Source organism: Solanum verrucosum, unplaced genomic scaffold (assembly GCF_900185275.1).
Source record: "Solanum verrucosum unplaced genomic scaffold, falcon-dt-bn FXZP01000229.1, whole genome shotgun sequence".
In the NCBI taxonomy this organism is placed as follows: Eukaryota; Viridiplantae; Streptophyta; class Magnoliopsida; order Solanales; family Solanaceae; genus Solanum; species Solanum verrucosum.
In genome coordinates, this window is record NW_026020011.1 from 1667890 (window position 1) to 1686585 (window position 18696).

General features: G+C 34.1%; 1 protein-coding gene and 2 non-coding genes across 3 annotated transcripts; 2 read left to right on the top strand and 1 right to left on the bottom strand.

Annotated features, from left to right (window-relative positions):
• Positions 1-10283: 10283 nt before the first annotated feature.
• On the top strand, positions 10284-10479 carry LOC125820524 (U2 spliceosomal RNA). The gene has a single exon (XR_007442536.1). It is a non-coding gene; the product is annotated as a U2 spliceosomal RNA (small nuclear RNA).
• Positions 10480-12635: 2156 nt separating this feature from the next.
• Positions 12636-12831, top strand: LOC125820500 (U2 spliceosomal RNA). The gene has a single exon (XR_007442516.1). It is a non-coding gene; the product is annotated as a U2 spliceosomal RNA (small nuclear RNA).
• Positions 12832-16117: 3286 nt separating this feature from the next.
• LOC125820481 (2-oxoisovalerate dehydrogenase subunit alpha 2, mitochondrial-like) lies at positions 16118-18439 on the bottom strand. The gene is made up of 8 exons (XM_049499920.1): positions 18302-18439; positions 17924-18106; positions 17416-17573; positions 17172-17271; positions 16956-17067; positions 16639-16778; positions 16379-16561; positions 16118-16285 (listed from the first exon to the last, which is right to left on the bottom strand). Exons 1-8 carry the CDS (start codon positions 18434-18436, stop codon positions 16118-16120), a joined length of 1179 nt encoding a protein of 392 aa, XP_049355877.1. The 5' UTR covers positions 18437-18439.
• Between the last annotated feature and the right edge of the window lie 257 nt (positions 18440-18696).

Here is an 18696-nt window from a genome sequence, read left to right on the forward strand (position 1 = left end):
TGGCAAGGCCCACGAGGGGTTGGGTGGCCGGGTCGGAGTCATGATCGAACTTGACGCCTTGCTTGGTAGACTTAATTAAGAAATAAAGTTATGCATTTGCTATCAGCTATAACTTTTGGCATAATAGTAAGCGCTTGATCCTAACAAGTGGTATCAGAGCCAAGGTCGTGGGTTCGATTCCCGAGAGCAACATTCAACATGAGGCAGGTGTTGGGAGGGGGATTGTTGAGTAATGTCAACGTCTTGCCTATGGCAAGGCCCACGAAGGGCTGGGTGGCCCGGGTCGGAGTCATGGTCGAATATGACGCTTGCTTGGTGGACTTAGTTAAGAAATAAAGTTGCGCCTTTGCTATCAGCTATAGCTTTTGGTATAATGATAAGCGTTTGATCCTAACAAAACCATCTAATCCATTCACCAACTCATCTTCATACATTTTTATATAGAGACAATCTCAGAGATATTACTAAAAACATTTTCCTTAGGGGTCTTCTTGTTCACAATAGAGAGTATAATTAAATTTAGAGAAGATGGGTAGATATGAGTGAGAATTTACACAAATACGATAGAAAACCAACATGGAAGATTCAAAACCAGCATCAAATTCACTTCAAACTACCAATCGACCTTCTTCCAGAGACCAAGTGTTCCGATCGAAGAAAAGTAGTGGGGTTAATGAGGTTTATAATCAAACTCTGATCAACAACGCTATCCAAAAATCACTAAGATTAGAGAGGTTGGTTTCTTCTTCCTTGTCTTAATTTTGTTTCATATTGCTATTGGTAGTGATTTGTTGGCAAATTTGATGCTCTTAACTATTTGGAGTGATAAATAAGTGGATTGGGTCAGAATTGGAGATATTAAAATGGATTGAAATACAAATCAAGTTGGGTCATGACTCATCTAAGTTTACTTTGGACTAAAATAAGATGGGATCAAATGGGCTTGAGTCATGACTCGCTAAGAATTTTTTTTACCTAAATATACAATTTATTTTACCATATTCTCTAAAATTTCCTACCATTTGAAAAAATTACAAAAATCTCTACTCTCTCCTATTATATGATACATCACTTTAAGCAATGTATCGTTCGGATACATCACTTTATGCGATGTATTGGGCCGTTGAGTGATGTATTCGAAATTGAGACGCGATGTATTTGGACATTGAGGGATGTATCTGAAACTGGGATATGATGTATCATAACGTTTTGGGATGTATCCGAATTTCACCAAATTTAAGAGATTTTTGTAATTTGAAAAAGAGAAGAGATATGATGTAATTATCTCTTAACACTATGATATTTGTGTAAAATTCTCATAATTTTAACATAGTATTATTAATTTTTTTAAACCAAAATTTAAATTTCAACTCAAAAAAATAAAACAAAAGTTACAAATTAATAAATAAATCTTAGAATATATAAAATAGATGGTAATTCCTATCTTCAATATAAGAATATACATTACATTAATGCAAATAAATAGTCTTAAAACGAGTTGAAGTTAGAGATTAAATTGGGCTCACTTGAAGATTCTTTTAAAATGGATTAAGGCTTGAATGAGTTGAGATTGAACTCAATTCAAATTATCTTGAGCCCAACCCATAAAATTCTAGACAGATCGAAGGAATTACTTATATTTGAGCTCATTTTGACAGGCCTACTCTTAATCCATAAATAGATTGATCTGTTTGGTGTTGGCATGCTTATATCTTATAATTTATTATGTGTGGATTACTTACTTTCAAATTTAAAGTGAATTAATTCATTTGGGTTTAATTAGGATTAGTTCACGATTGGAGTTTGATTCACTGGTGACATGAAAAAAAGAAATTTAGATTAAGTTTTCATTTTTAATTGTTAGATTAATGAAATAAATGCTCTAACTTTAAGCTATAAGCGAGAGAATAAATAATCTATCATCTTAATTAAGCTTGTAATTTTGCGGGTTAGATAAAAACAATTAATGAATGCAACCTTACCATTTTATTAATTGCTTTTATCTAAGACGCAAAATAACATCTTACTTAAAATGATAAACTGTACATGCTCCCGCTTAGATTTTATACTTAGAGCATTTTTTTCACAAATATAAAACAATTAAAAAACTGTCAACAACGAATCAAAACCTAATTTGTTAGAATAAGTCATCAAATATTATAGTGAACTAATCTTAATTATACCTAAAAAAATTAGTCCACTCTAAACTTAAAAGCAAGTAATAGAACACATGATAAATTATTATTTTTTTGGTTCAAAACAGAGTAATATATATGTTACGTAATATGCATCGTTACATTGTTACCAGAGGAAGGGGAATACTATTACTAGTACTGTTACATGAGTTAATTACAAAGGGCATACTATTACTAGTACTATTACATGAGTTGCTTGCAAAAGATTTCTTAGATAGTCTAACAAATGGAGTTCCCTCTTTGTCTGCTTCTAGTTTGTTGGATACAAACACCGGAGGAACTTCCATGCACAAAAAAGAGTTGATTTGATCCATTTTAGCGCCTTCCTTTGCTAGAACATCTGCCACTTGGTTTGTTTCTCTAAAGATATGGTGTATTAGGGGGTTCCCCAGGCGGTGAAGTAGATCCTTGCAATCAGAAAGAATATTTTCGTAAGTGGGGTGTGCTCCTCGAATGAGGGTTTTAATTTCCTTGCAATCGACGTTAACTTCCAATGGTACTAATCCTCTTTCTAGTGCTATTCGAAGTCCCTGCAGAAGTGCTATCAATCCAGTGGTCCATGTATTTGTTCCCTCATAGATTTTCCATTTGGTAACCACTTGTCGAACCAGAATGATGTTGTCTTGCCATTTCCTAACACTATCTCCATGCCTTTATTGCATATATCCCATCCTATCATTAGATTTTTCCATGTTATGCTATGAGAGGGCCTGTCATGGCTTTCAATATGGAGTGTGCCTTTTTTATTATATTTTTTGATAAGTATTTGGGCCCATAGAGTTTCATGGCTCTTGAAAGCTCTCCAGGCAAACTTAGTTATGAGAGCTAAGTTCCTTGTTTTTGCTCTTTGCATTCCCAGCCCCCCTTTAGCTTTTATTGATGTGATGATATCCCATTTTACCATATGGAGTTTCTTTTTTTCACTTGTTGTACCCCAGATAAAGTTTCGCTGGAGTTGGTCTATTTTTTTAATGATGTTACTTGGCAGTTTAGTGGTTTGCATTATGTGGGTTGGTATATTGCTTAGGCAAGCTTTTGCTAGGGTCGTTCTTTCTGTCATGTTGAGAAATTTTGTTTTCCATCCTGCCAGTTTTGATTGCATGTTATCTATTATAAATTGGTAGTTATGACTTGTGATTCTCTTATGTGTGATTGGGAACCCCAAGTATTTCCCAAATATATTTCCATTCTTGATTTTTAATGTTTTGGTGATCCATTTGTTTAGATTTACTGGAGTGTTCTTTGAAAAAATAAGTTTTGATTTTTTTGTATTTATCGTCTGGCCTGAGGAATCACAGAAGGTGTCCATAACGCGTTTGATGGTTTCGCAGGTTCCTTTGTTAGCTTTGCTCATCGGGACCAGGTCGTCGGCAAAAAAGAGGTGTGATATTTTTGGTCCTTTGGCGAAAATTTTTATAGGAGTCCAATGTTTCAGCTTGACCTCCTGCTCGATTTTTCTCGATAGGACTTCCAAGCATAGAGTGGACAGGTAAGGTGACATAGGGTCTCCCTGTCTTATTCCTCTAGATGGTTCGAAATATTCAGTTTTTGAGCCATTTAGGAGAATAGATACTTCACTTGTGGAGATACATGACATTATTAGGTTTATTGTATTTATTGGGAATTTAAAGTAGAATAAGGTTTCCCTAATAAACGCCCACTCCATTTTGTCAAAAGCTTTTTCGAGATTTACTTTGAGAATGAGGTTTGCTTTTTCCCCCTTCATTTTTCTGAAGTGTGTTATTATTTCTTGGATGATTATTGCATTATCCGAAGCTTGACTATTCTTTAAGAAGCTAGCTTGATAGGGGCCAATTAACTTATCCATTACTAGTCTGAGGCGTTGGGTTATTATCTTTGTTATAATTTTATAAGTAGTATTATATAAGCTGATTGGTCTAAAGTCTCTTAGGTTATTTGCATTTTTGTTTTTTGGGATTAGGAAGACATGAGTTTTATTTATGTCTACCAGTATCTTCCCTTGAGTGAAAGCTTTTTGGCATAGAGCGGTGACAAAATTCCCTACAACTTCCTAGTTTTTTGGTAAAAAAAAGGGTGTAATCCATCTGGACTTGGAGCTTTAAAAGGTTGGAAGGAATCTACAGTCTTCTTTACTTCCTCCTTGGTAGGGATTACGTCTAGATAGGTGAGGTCAACGTGGTTATCTGAGGCTTCAAGTTCTGGATTTGTCAATTTTGAGGATAGTTTATTGGAGCTGAATAGTTCTTTGAAGAAATCTTGAGTTATAATTTCTATTTGCCCTTGGTTATAGATCCAAATGCCTTCTGTAGTTTGTAGACCTAAGATTTTGTTCCTACGTCTTCTATTTAGTGTTGTGGTATGGAAAAATCTAGTGTTTGCATCCCCTTCATTCAACCAGTTTATTCTAGATTTAAGTTTCCAAAATTCTTCCCTACACGGAGGATGTAGTTGTATTCTTGGATGAGTTCGTTTTCTAAATTTCTTAAAAAAGAGTTGTAAGCATACTTTGGGGAATTTTGGATTCCTTCAATTCTTTTAATAAGTTTTTTTTTTTTTGTGGAATATATTCCCAAAGGTGACTTGATTCCATTCTGAGACATTTTTTTGGAAAATAGGAATCGCATCTAAGATGTTACTTTGACTTGTCCAAGAATCAGTGATGATTTTTATGAGATCAGGATGTGATGTCCACATAGTTTCGAATTTAAATATTTTTTTTTGATTGTGATTTGAAGATGGGACCAAGGATAAGAGGAGGGGGCAATGGTCAGAATGGGTCCGGGGTAGGTGTTGTACCTGGGAATTAGGATATTTATAAAGCCAGTTGTCGTTTGCAAAGAAACGATCCAGCCTTTCAAATATGAGTTGTCATTTGTTTTTAAATCGTTTATTTAACCACGTGTATCAGCTTCCTTTAAAGCCCATGTCAATTAGTTCACAGTGATTTATAGCTTCCCACAGGTCTTTTGTACGATTATTATGTACTGGTCTACCCCCACACTTGTCTGCTACACTTAGAAGTTCGTTAAAGTCCCCTCATAAAAGCCAGCTACCATAGAAGTTATCCTTTATTGTCTTTAGATTTTGCCATAGTATTCTCCTTGAATTTCTAAACGTACTTGCATAAATAACACTAAAAAGCCAAGAGTCGTTTGTCAAATGTACCTTCACCATTGCATGAATTTCCTGACCTGACGTAGATATTTTTACTAGCTCAAAAATAGCGTCGTCCCAAAGAATTGCCAGCCCTCCCGAGCTTCCAATTGATGGAACTTGTATCATATTTGTATAAGGAAAATTATCTAGTAGTGGTTGGTGGTCTTGCATTTTTTTTTCTACCAGTGCCACTAAGGGTGGCTTATGCCAGTCTATTAGTGATCTAAAGTTCCTCCTAAAGTCATCTCTGTTACTCCCTCTACAATCCCAAATTATTATATTCATGGCTCTGTTGGTTTGGTTCGTTGCATTCTCTGTTATCTCCATCTCCATTCTTAAAGGGTTCGATGTTTCTAGGTATGGGTTCAATATAACTACAAAGTTCCCTACTCTTGGGTTTCTCGGAGCACGAATGTCTATGGAGCTTTTTAATAGATGCGGTGGACAAATGAGTATGTGTTTTTTTTTTGAATCTCTCTTTGAATATTATAATTTTTATTTCTTTTAAGACTCCTATTTCTGTTTGTGTTTCCCTCATTAGTGCTACCGCTTCCTCTACTTCTCAGACGTTTACATTTTCTCCTCTAGTCACTGCTAATGGGGATAAATGGGGGATGATGTGATGAGGTAATACCTGAGAATTGGAGGTCCCAATGTCTGGAACTACTTGGGGAGAGTTCTCTTTCACATTGTCCTGACCCCTGTGGTAACGCTGAGCTATCTCCGGAAAGTTCCATGGATTCACTAGTGATTCTGGTATCTATGGAATCTGGTGTAGGGAGAAGAATGGTGGAAAGATTAAGGGTTCCACATTTAGTGGGTTGAACAGAGGCATTTCCCATGATGGATAGTGGTAGAAGGGGATCTGGGGAATGGGAAGCTTAGTGGTGGTTGGAGTACGGTTGACAACCATAGGTGGTTGTTGTATGTTTTCATGGCAATTCTCATGCCCTCCGAGACTACTTGGGCTAAAAAGGTCGGGTTTTGTACTAGAACTATTACTTGCCTCCCATCTACCACTGCATTGAAGGAAAGAGCTTATCCCTGGAAGCTCATTTCCAGCCATGAGTGTGGAGTATGGTTTGGGAGTGGGGCTTGAGTTGCATAGAAAGTTTGTTCCCCTAGTGTTATGGAGAAAGTTGGAAGTGTTACAGTAGGAATTTGTTGGTTTATGATTGGGGAGTTTGCTTAAGTGTTCCTGGAGTTTTGGGAGTGTGGTGATCTCCTCAGAATAGTCCTTCTCCTTTGAGAGGATAGTGGAATTCTTGGCATTTTCTAGGGAGTCCGTTATATCGATATAGATAGAGCTAATAGGGATAGTGATATTATTTGTAGTGAGTTTTCTACTTTGGGTAAGGGGGCTAGTACTAGGAATATATAATAGGGAGTTATTGTTGTATATTAGTGTAATGTCTGTACTTTCCAAATTGGTGTTATGTGGGCTTTCTTTTGGAAAAGTCGAGGTAGATAGGTTTTCGTTTAATGGTGCCAACAAGGCACTATTAGAGGATAAGTGATCCTCATTAGATGTCATAGTCCCTAAAAGGCCTATTTTGGAATATGTGGGTATTAAATTTATGGATGATGTGTCTATTGTCTCCACTTCCAAGGGGTATGGAGGTGTATCTTGTATATCTTTTGTAGGGGTCAAGTTAGGGGTCATATTAGGGGTACTGTTAATAGTGGCCGCCTTTTCAACTTCCTCTGATATTGATTTGGTGATGTGGTGAGTGACGTCACTCAAGGTGACGGCGGCGCTCGAGGTGACGTCAACATTAATTTGGTTTGACATATTTCGGCTAGTGATTTGAGTGCTCTGTATTAGTTGATCTGGGGCTCTTTAAAATGCTAATATTGTTTGATTTAGTTTTTTTTTTTGTTATTAGATAAAAAGAAGAAACATGCCAACACCAAACACATCAATAGATTTATGAATTAAGAGCATCAAATTGGCCAAGACATCACCACCAAAGAACAATATATAACAAAATTAAGAGAATTAAGGAAAAAGAAACAAACCTCTCTAATCTTAGTGATTTTTGGACAACGTTGTTGATCGGAGTCTAACTTTGGAAGAAATTCAACTAGTGATTCTGTGAGTATATGTAATGAATTGTGTGAAGGTGGTGTGCTAGTGTGAGAAAAAAAGAAAGAGAAAAAATGTGAGTTGTTATGAGGAGGTGAGAGTGATTTTGTTACAAGAATCTCGGGGTAGGTGGCAAATTAGGATTGGTTCTTAAAAAAATAAAACAAATATACCAATAAAAATAAAGATTAGATTTAAAAATAGGTATTTAATGTTAAAATATGGATTGAAACTCGAAAGGGTCAAAAAATCTATATTTCACACTTGTAAAATCTAACTTAGTTGTGTGCTTATTTACTATGTCAATAAAAGAGATAAGATCGGGATCATACCCCTTTTTGACATGAAGATTTCAGCTTGGTTCATACATCCTTAACAAGTATGAGCAGATGAAGCATAATCGTTCTGAAGCAGCTCAATTCCAACCTCAAAAAATATTTAAAATTGAAAACCTTTTTGAGGAATAAAATGTCAATGGTGGTATTAATCTTCTTAGAGGATTCAGCACGTTGATATGTAGATCTAAGAAAAGGAATCAAATTAATGCTAACCACAATACTTGAATGATGTTTGGATATTGAAGATAAAACTGTGGTAATGAGGATGAAGAGGTTTGGTGAACAACCTAGATTCATTCGATTTTTTAGAATGGAACACATGGATGAAGAAGAACACCTTGTAAGTTGTTGGAAGCTCATAGTTCCGATGCATCATTTCTCTATGTGATAACGACCTCGGAAACTTTCCTTCGACAATTGTTTTCTCTCTCGATTCCACCTAGAAACCCACTATATCCACCGGTATCACCTCTGCAGATAAGGAAGCGAAGATTAGAAAGAAATGAACAACAAAATCATAACAGAACAAAGGAAAACTATACTTGCTTCTGTGAGCTGAGAAGAAAAGAAAGCTTCATCATAATAAGTATTGATTACCCACAACAAGAGGAAAAGGAAGCTCAGGTTACCACAAGCTCCAAGCGGCGACATAGAGGGAGATGATCTGAAGCTCAAAATGGAAAACCCTACTTCTTAGGGCTGATATATAAAAGGAGGCGGATCCTTTGGACCGGGCTTGTTTTTTGTTTTCTATTTTCATTATTTTCTTTTCCTTTTGGGTTCACTTGGCCCATTTTGTACAGAGTTGAGATATAAATAATAGAGAAAATTACGTAATCACATGACTTAAGATAATATAATTTCTAAAGTCCCTATCATTTGAATTAATTACAAAATTCCCTTTTTTTCCTTCTCTCTTAACATCCAGATACATCACTCCATCTCTATCAGATATATTACAACTTCGTTTGTTTATAATGTATCTAATACAAATGTTATTGTTGATGCATTCATTCAAACCTAAATCAATATGAATTTGATTTATAGTTATGTATCATATACATAACTCATGTAGAATTTGCTATGTATCAGACGAAGGAGCAATATATCCACAAGTTTTGAAAATTTTGAAATTATTGTAATTTGAGAAACTTTTATAATATGATGTAATTAGCGCTCAAATTGATGGGGTTTCTGTACTTCATCAATAGTAAACAAAACAAAAAAAGATAAGTAGACAAGAAATTAGACCCAATAGACAACAAACTTAAACCCAATATTATATAGGGGAATTTTCACATATAGCCACTCAAAAATAATTTAATTGTGCTCTATAGCTATAGTTTGTTGATTACAATTCGTAGCTACATGTTAGAGGGAGGAGAGAGGTGAGCGAGATTGAGAGAGGGAGGAGAGAGACGAGTGAGAGAGGCGAATTGTATATGTATATCTGTCAGATAATTGTATATATAATTGGTATACATATGTATTTGTATATTTAGTGAGGGAGATTGAGAGAGGGAGGAGAGAGGCGAGCAAAATATTTCTTTAATAAAAAGAATGCACAAACCCTTAACATATCTCAGAAAAAGGCAATAAAGTAAAATCCTAGCAAAGTGAAATTCTAAAATAAAAAAAAATTCTTTACCATAAAAATGCACAAATTCCTAACAAATCTATGCAAAAGACATCAAAGTAAAATCCTAATTAAAAAACATATTTTGAAAATCCAAAATCGAAAAGAAAAAAGAATTCCTTCAATAACCACACTACAATCAACACTTCAACAGTATCACCTAAATCAAATCGGGCATAAAAGTTATTCTTTAAAACTTTTCATTAAAACAAAAATAAAACTAGACAAGAATACACCTAAAACAAGGGCCGTTAATGGAGAAGAAACATACGTACAAAGCTCTCTATTAACGCATAAAAAAGAAGATTGTAATAGTTTGGGTTAACGTAAAAATTAAAATAAATTTGGACACCATGTGTTGTTCCGTTTGGCTTAGGGATATATGGTCCAATAGTACGACAATAAGGTTATATACAATCTTAAGTACAACGGATAGTGTATGTATATATATATATATATCATTTGTAATAGTTTCGAAATATATTTATCCTTTTCTCATCTTAGAAATTTCAGCAAAAAAAAATTAGCAAAATATTTTAATCTCAAAATAAGAGTGATACAAGAAATTAAAGACAAAAATTGTATATTTTACCAATTATACTCTTCTATTTATTATTTTTCTTAATGTGCACAAAATAAGTTTAAACGACACTTATATATAACTAGTACAAGTGTATAACTATATATATATATATATACTATTAGTGTTGATTTGAGCATCGATAACCGAGCTAAATCATGTTTAAGGTGTTTATAACTCAATTACCACTGTCTTTCTCACACTAATATAAAATTGTAGGTAGCATTTCATCAGTCCCATATCGATGGAATACAAAAGGCATAAAATTGAGAGGAAGTATAAAACACGAAGTCTGTGAGGTAAGTAAAGCATACCTTTCTCGGCCTTTTGGCTAAGATCAAGTGTAGTATCTGTTCTTATCAGTTTAATATCTGATATGTGAGTCATTGACTCACACGATATTAACTCAATTTTTTAAGGGGGAAGGTTCATTAGAGTAGCTTGCTACTCGGGCCTTCGTGCGTCGCCTAGGTGTTGCACTATTGCCTTGGCCTGGCGCACCCCACCAAATCTAGTTTAAATGTTTGAGCTTCGGCCTTAACAAATTGTAAATTAGAAAATGGAATTTGTAAATGTGAAACCAATGTTATTTGTTTCTTTACTTCAAAAATAAGTGTTGCTTCAGCAACAAAAAAAATTGAAAATAAATGCCATTAGGAATTCAATATAAAAAATAGTAATTATTTTTAATTATATCCTTGGAGCTTCTTAATAATGTTCAATTTTGAAGAAACATCTATTAATATGGATAGTAAATTATGCCTTCTATTTATTATTACATCTATTAATATGGATAGTAAATTATGCCTTCTATTTATTATTTTTCTTAATGAACGTGAAATGAGATAAAAAGACACTTATTTTGAGACAAAAGAGAATAGTACATTTTCCGTTTAAGGGAGTTTACTACATATAGGAACAAAGTTACAAAATGCTTGAGATTTTGGGTGTGGCGCGAAGGAAAATGAAGCACCACACTAAGGACCCGTTTGGTAGGCGGTATTAATTAGAATAGTCTACAGATTAAATTTTAATCCATCTAATACATTGTTTAATTACTTTATTTAATTTAATTCATGGATTACTTATACACAATATGTGGTCTTATTTTATCCTTAAAAAATGGAGGGATAACTAATCCAAGGTTTAACAATTCTTGGATAAGACCCCTAAATTACTAAACTATCCCCCTATTTCTTTTCCTAAATATCTTTTGTAATTTGATTTTCTTTTTATTTATATTGGAATGGTGATAAAGTTCTTTTTAATTCTCCAAATTCATTTAGTGTAATTTCATGATTTCACTAATATTTTTTTATTCAATGTAGGTCGTCGATTAACCACTTGACCTGTTTTTTTTTTAATAAGCTTTAGGTGTTGAACAATTTAAATAACCCTAAATCTATGTTAAGTTTAAGATATATTTGACCAACAAAAAAATAGGTATACACTGTGTCATCAAGGATATCCTTAGTGGTACGTCACACCTCAAAATTAGTAACAATTTATTTTAACTTAAAAAATAAAAAACAAAAAATAATAAAATAAAAAATATATATAAATATATAAAACTTAACTAGGTAAATGGAATAGAAAATCCTACAAAAAAAATAAATTGTTCGGCGGTCATCTATCTTGACTCAATTACATGAAATAAACAATCTCATAATAACACAAGGGTATAATAGGAAACAATTTTTTTGTAGAGTTTTAAATCAAACACAAGATTAAGTGGGAAGCAATGAACCAAACAGTTGATAAAATATAATCCCAACATTTCTAATCCCTGCATTGTTAATCCCTACATTACTAATCCCTGCATTACTAATCCATGTATTACTAATCTCTACATTATCAATATTTGTACCAAACGACCCCTAAGTATTTTCCACCTAAGATAAGTTCGGATGTATCCTCTTAACCCTACCTAGCACCGCCTTGATCAATAGACCCGCTAAAGCCCGATAAATAACAATTAAGGTGAAGCAAGGTCAATAACGCAACGGCAAATCTCTTCTTGTCAAGTACATACATAGAGATGTCCAAGACTCTAGCTATGTACTAGTGTTGTGTTGATCCTTTTTAAAATCATGAAGTGTTCCCATAAATTACCGTGGTAGGGAGGAAGAAAAGGCTTGCTTCAAGTCATATCTATGGTGAATTACACCTAATAATAACTTCAAAGATATTTGAATAATAAACTATATGCTTGAGATTACCTATCACATGTTCTCGTAATACGTGCAAACATACGCTCACGCGTGGAGGCCCTTTAATCAGGGACGGAGGAAGAAGCTGAAAAAGTAGCAGCGAGAATTGAGCTCACACCTATTGTGTATGAAACTCATCGGTACCACTAGATTATAAGCGTTGATAGATTGGTTGGAGGCCAAAAGTGATTTTGAACGTTGGTCACCTAGATAAATCATGTTGAAGGTTACATTGTATAATAAACTATTTTGTAGGTAGCTTTTGTATACTATATAGTGTACTTAATTGTTCATAAGTAAGCTAATATATATATTTTTTTCCAAAATGTCTTTCTCACTGTAATAATATAAGTTGGTGGCATTTCAGATTCATTTGTCCCGTATCGATATAAAACGAATAGTAGAGGGTTGAGAGGGAAGATAAAGCACTAAACCCATAGGTTAAGAAAAGCATACCTTTCTCGGCCTTTTGGCTAAGATCAAGTGTAGTATCTGTTCTTATCAGTTTAATATCTGATATGTGGGTCATTGACTCACACGATATTAACTCAATTTTTTAAGGGGGAAAGTCTATTAAAGTAGCTTGCTACTTGGACTTTCATGTGTCGCCTGGGAGTTGCACTAAAGCCTAGGCCTGGCACACCCTACCAATTCAAGTTCAAATGTTTTCCTTTCGACCATAGCCTAACCATTTAGTTAACATTTATTGTCTTTGAGACTTTGTTGTATAAATGAAAGTTAAGTAAGAATTATGCTCTTGCACTTGAAAATGGGTCCGTTTGTCCGTCGGAACCAACTGACTCCATTGCTAAGGTCTTAATGGACGTCCATACAAAATTTCAGCCAAAAACACAAAGCCTAGGCTTGGCACACCCCACCTATTCAAGTTCAAATGTTTTCCTTTCGACCATAGCCTTAACACCATGAAATGCCATTTAGTTACATTTATTGTCTTTGAGACTTTGTATAAATGAAAGTTAAGTAAGAATAGAGAAACATTTTGGATGTTTGGTATAAAGGAAAATGAAATATATAGCAGATTACATGATGTGGCCCATTACCTAACCTGTTATATAACCTATTACCTAATTCGTTTTGACCTAAGCAAATTTGGATTTAGTTGTGTTGTGATCTGATTATTGTCTTAACCCATTATAACCTGCCTAAATTTAACTCAACCCGCCTAGTTACCACCCCTAACATATATATTGATATCCTAGATTGAGAAGTTGGTGCCTATATATAGGGGCTTTGGGGGGGGGGGGGGGTAGTAGGGACGCAGGATAGTTGACTGCATCAGTAAAGCAGTTAGAGAGGTGTTAGGGGTCAAGGGGTAATCCAAAACGCAGGATAGTTAAACTAAAGATACATAGAATATGCTTAAATGTTCTTTAATCTTGTGGTCATAAACATATCATTGTCGAAAGCTCAAAGTTAAAAGACAAATGCTCTGAGCAGACAACTTTGTCGGATGATTTCGGTTACAACTTTTTGAATTGCGAAGGACTTTAATCATTTCTCTTCGTAACATACCAACGATTGTATTTGTCTACTCTCAATTTCTTCTATCAGTTATATCTGCTAAAATAATTTTATTGAATTCCTTAAGCTTGTTAGAATATTATGTTTAAAATTAGATTTAATGAAATGTTGAAGTTTTTATATCTTCAAATCTAATTATAAATCAGAGTAGAAAATTACACGAATTCTAGTTTTTTCCAAAAATGAGAAGAGAATAAAATCGTGAAGATTTTAGTCTCCTGAAAAGAAAAGAAAAACATAATATAAAAATTTAATTTCAAGCACATAATTTATGTGCTTAAGAAATTGATTTCCTCAAAATTATTCAAGATTTTGAATTAATGCTTCCTAAAATAAAACTAAATGACCAACAAGAATTGTTGTGGAGTGGTATGTACTTCTTCATTCTTACTTTATCCCCAATATGAAACTTTTTGGCGCGACAAGTAGCAACAACAATTCAAATGAAACGTGTGTATTGATAGTCGGGTGCCATTTTTTTAACTTGGTTGTTTTGTTTCATTCAATGAACACACTTGTCACGCTGTTAAACTTGGGCTATTATTTAAATAGGTGTCCTAAAAACCACTATTTGGGGTCCAAAGTTCAACTATTGGTGGCCCGAGTTGAAGTCTAAGAGGAGGAATATTGGGGTCCAAAGTTTAGTTTCGAAGAAGTCTAAAGTGATGCAAAAAAGGTCAAAATCAATCTAAAAGGAGGCTAATTTCAGCCCTTAAGTAGAATTGAAATCAACAGCCCAAGCAAGCTCAAAAAACCACGATCAAGAGAGCCCACAAAGTCTAATTCAACCATAATTATTATGGTTTTAGTTTTACCTTAACCACCAAGTTAGGATTTTATTTATTAAGTTCTAGATTGTTCATTTAGGATTTTATTAAGACTAACAGCCACCTTATTTATTCTATAAATAGTAGTGTTTTTTTATTCATTCAAAAGACATTACATTGATATTTATATATTTGAGAGAGTTCTTTTGAACTTTTGGGAGAATTTATCTTTATTGTTTAAAGTATAAAGTAATTTCTTCTTGAAATATCTTTGATTTCTTTTTGGTTTCTTTAGAAGGTGATTAGTTTATACATAATTATTGTCTTTAGTTACTCATAAAGTGGTCAAGATTCAAAACTAGTAAAGGTTTAAAGATGAATTCTCAAAGAACATGTCACAAAGGTTCAAAAGAACTCTCTAAAATATTATTAATATCAATGTAATGTCTTTTGAATGAATGAAAAATCACTCCTATTTATAGAATAAATAAGGTGGTTGTTAGCCCCAATAAAACTCTAAAAGAACAATTTAGAACATAATAAAATAAAATCATAGCTTGATGGCTAAGGTAAAACTAAAACACTAATAATTGTGGCTGAATTAAGGACTTTGTGGCCTCTCTTGGTCGTGGCTTTTGAGCCCCATTTAGGTTTGATTGGGTTGTGGATTTCAACTCCACTTAAGGGCTGAAATTGACCTTCTTTTGGGTCGATTTTGAGCCTTTTGCACACTTTGAACTTCTTCAAGGCCGAACTTTGGACCCAATATTCCTTCTCTTGGACTTCAACTTGGGCCACCAAATAGTTGTAGCACTTGGACAGTTCATCTCCCTTGGGCTTGAGCTCTTCTTCCTCAACAAGACACATTTGGATCAGCGATTGAAACCCATTGAACTTATCATTGAATTCCTTGGTTTGAGATATTGTTACGAGCCTCCTTGGAGTTTCTAAAGCTTCATCATTTTCCTTCAATGGATTAGAGCTTCCTTGGATGCTATCATCACCGCTCAAGGCAAAACCAATTCAAAAAAGACATAATGAAAGTACAATAGACAATAAATAGTAACAAATTATTACTATAACAAAAATAATACTACAAACAAAATACATGAATAATAGATAGTCATAGAAATCGAAGGACTAGAAACTACAAAACAGTCTACGACTACTAATAAGGGCAACAATTCTTTGTGTTTTGGCACGGTTAAAAAAATGAGTTTTTTCGTTTAGGTATAGTTTCACCAGATAGCTGGAGTTATAAACCAAGTAAAAAGAAAACAATTTATGCTTTCTGCTGCAATTTCCATTTTGCTCATTCATACAGTATTTTCATTTTATCTTAAATTTTTTCTGTTCTACATTTTATGTACTATGGCTTCATTGAATTAAGAGTTGAAGACATAAAAACTAATTTAAGGTATGAACATACAACATACATTTGCATAGAAAATAAACAGAGTTCAAACTTAATTCAACTTGGATAATTCATGCAATAACAGACTATTTTCTGTAAAAGATACAAACGCGCACACTCACACAATTGCATTGCATATTCATATTACATAGAGGACAATACTGGAATTCAAAGGTACCAATTTCAAATCGAAAAATCTTGAAAATGTAGCCTATAGAGGTATATTAGTAGGATACTCATTTGGTCGTTTGTTTATCGCGTCTCTAATATACCTCTCTTGTTCTTGAAGATGTAATGGGATTTGATCATAAACATCAGTAAACAAATCTGCCAAAGGAGGTTTCTCTGTTTCCTCAGCTTTTTCAAGTGCTTGCAACACCTACATTGAATTTTTTTTAAAAATCAACAAATACTAGAATAGAATAAAAAACAAATCAAATCGATTACATTTTAGGATTTTTGAATCTTGAACCTGCTCTTTGGTATTTCCTCGGAATTCAAGTTCCTCTTCATCACTCGACCAACCATTTTTCTGTATCCATTTCCTGAATCTGGCTACTGAGCATCGTCTTCTCCAGTACTCGCTTTCCTCCCTGGATCGATACTGAGTTGCATCATGAGACGATGCATGGTCGCTTACTCGATAAGCTATGGCCTAATAAGTGTTACAAATGGAAGTTTTATAAGCATGAAACATTACACAGGAATAATAGGAATTGCTGAATTTCACACCTCTACAATTATTGGCCTTTGTTCCTTTATTGCCATTTTGCGAGCTGCACGAATAGCACTATAAACTGCAAGGGCATCAGTGCCATCCACACGAATACTTCGAACTCCATAAGCTTGCCCTTTAATCGCGATTCCATCACCTACCATTGGAAAATATTTAGGAGCAATGTAACTTAAGTTATACCGTGTTTGATATGATGTAAGTCATTTTAGAAAATATTTATCGAAAATGACTTTTGAAAGCATTTTTGGGGGAATATTTTTCACCATACCAATTCACACCCTTATAACAGATGGAATTGAGTTTAGGGGAATACTTCGGAATTGTTCGTTGACAGGGGTGCTAACGGCCCATCCATTATTGCGGCATAGAAATATAACAGGAGCTTCAAGAACTGCCTCAAAATTCAAAGCAGCATGGAAATCTCCCTGAAAATAATTCAACATAAAATCTCATTAAATGCGATATAAAGAGGCGAAAACATCAGATTATATGGAGGACAGGAGGGAGTAGTACTTAATTCAAAAATCACCTCACTAGTAGTACCATCTCCAAAATAAGTGACTACACAAGCCTCCTTTTTATCCATTTTCAGCGCATAAGCCACGCCTACAGCCTGTGGAAGCTGTGTACTGGGGAAATGAACAATATAAGTAAGGAGTACTTAATGTGTGTGCGCGAGAATTGAGCTTGTTAGAACCATAATTTATTGGCATTTGCCTGCCTTTGTGTGGGTGTCATCTGAATCAATCTTGTGCTTGGAAAAAGGTTCTTACGCGAGAGTTGAAGAGACGGTGAAATAATTGAGCTTGTTTGAACCATAATGTATTGGCATTTGCCTTCCTTTTCCATTATCATCCTTATTTCCAAGCAATTGACTGGTAAATTCTTTCAGGGTGAAGCCACGCCATAACAGAACACCGGGCTCCTTGTACTACAATCATAATAAAAATGTTTACATTTTCATCTAGCATTTGAAGAAGCAGGTGTGAGGCAGAACATTTTACCTAACACGTGACGAAATATAGGGAGTTCAAGATTATTAAATAATCGAATTTATGAGTAATTAGGACAAAAAAAAAATAGTTCAGACGTATATTAAACAAAGCATGTGATTTCTCAGGTGATCACTCAACTACGAAATTCATCTTTTTTTCAACAAAAGAAAGTGACTTTATGAGATAATAACTACTCCTAACTGAGTGACTATTTGAGAAATCAACACGGCATTTTATTAGTATATTAGGAGTTTGTGATAGAACAATGAAATGTGAGAAATAAGACCTGAGGTAAGACAATATCATCTGTGGTGAGGGCAGCAGCAGAAGCTATGTTAATGACTTCTTCTCCAACAGTGGCCATATACAAGGATAACCTCCCCTGTTTTTGTGCTTCATCAAAAATGTTGTCCATTATTTGAAGGGTCACCATATTTCTATACATCTTCACTGCCAAATCTTTCTTCACCTAACAAAACACCAAACCACACGTCATGCAGGCGCGTGGTTGAATCTTGTGGTTATAACATGTCATGAAGAAGGTCGGATTTAAAATAACTATCACTAATACATGTATTAGATTTCTTCCTACCAAACGACTCGTTATTGGTTTAGTATAAACACAATGTAGGAGTAATTTTTTTCCTGAATTGAAATTAATTACCTGTTCAAATACACTGCCTGGAATTGGAGAGCCATTATTGTCAAGAACTCTATAACAAGCTAACCTTGTTTCTGATGACTCTGAAATGAATTTCATTTGAGAAACAAATGGAATCTTTCCTCCTGGGAAATCCATGGCCTGTTAAAAAGCTAATATTATCCAAAAATTTCATAAAATATGATGAGAACCATTAAATTATAAAACATAAAACCTTCCTAGATTATCATATTTTATATACAATGCCCAAAGAAAGATTGAAAAGGCGGAATCTGTTAGATGGTTGCAGTAATGTTAATTTTTTTATAAATCAAATTGCTACTAAAAGATCATTTATGAGTTATAATAAAAGGGCTATAATAAATTTTAGATAAATTTTACTAGTGTTTTGTTCATGT

Bases quoted from the DNA above. Each gene is read 5' to 3' on its own strand.
- LOC125820481 (XM_049499920.1), bottom strand. From the start codon at position 18,436: ATGGATTTCCCAGGAGGAAAGATTCCATTTGTTTCTCAAATGAAATTC. The intron at 17,574-17,923 runs GTCTTATTTCTC...TTATGATTGTAG, and splicing joins ATGATATTGTCTTACCTCAG to TACAAGGAGCCCGGTGTTCT. The intron at 17,272-17,415 runs GTAAGAACCTTT...TCATTTCCCCAG, and splicing joins ACCGTCTCTTCAACTCTCGC to TACACAGCTTCCACAGGCTG.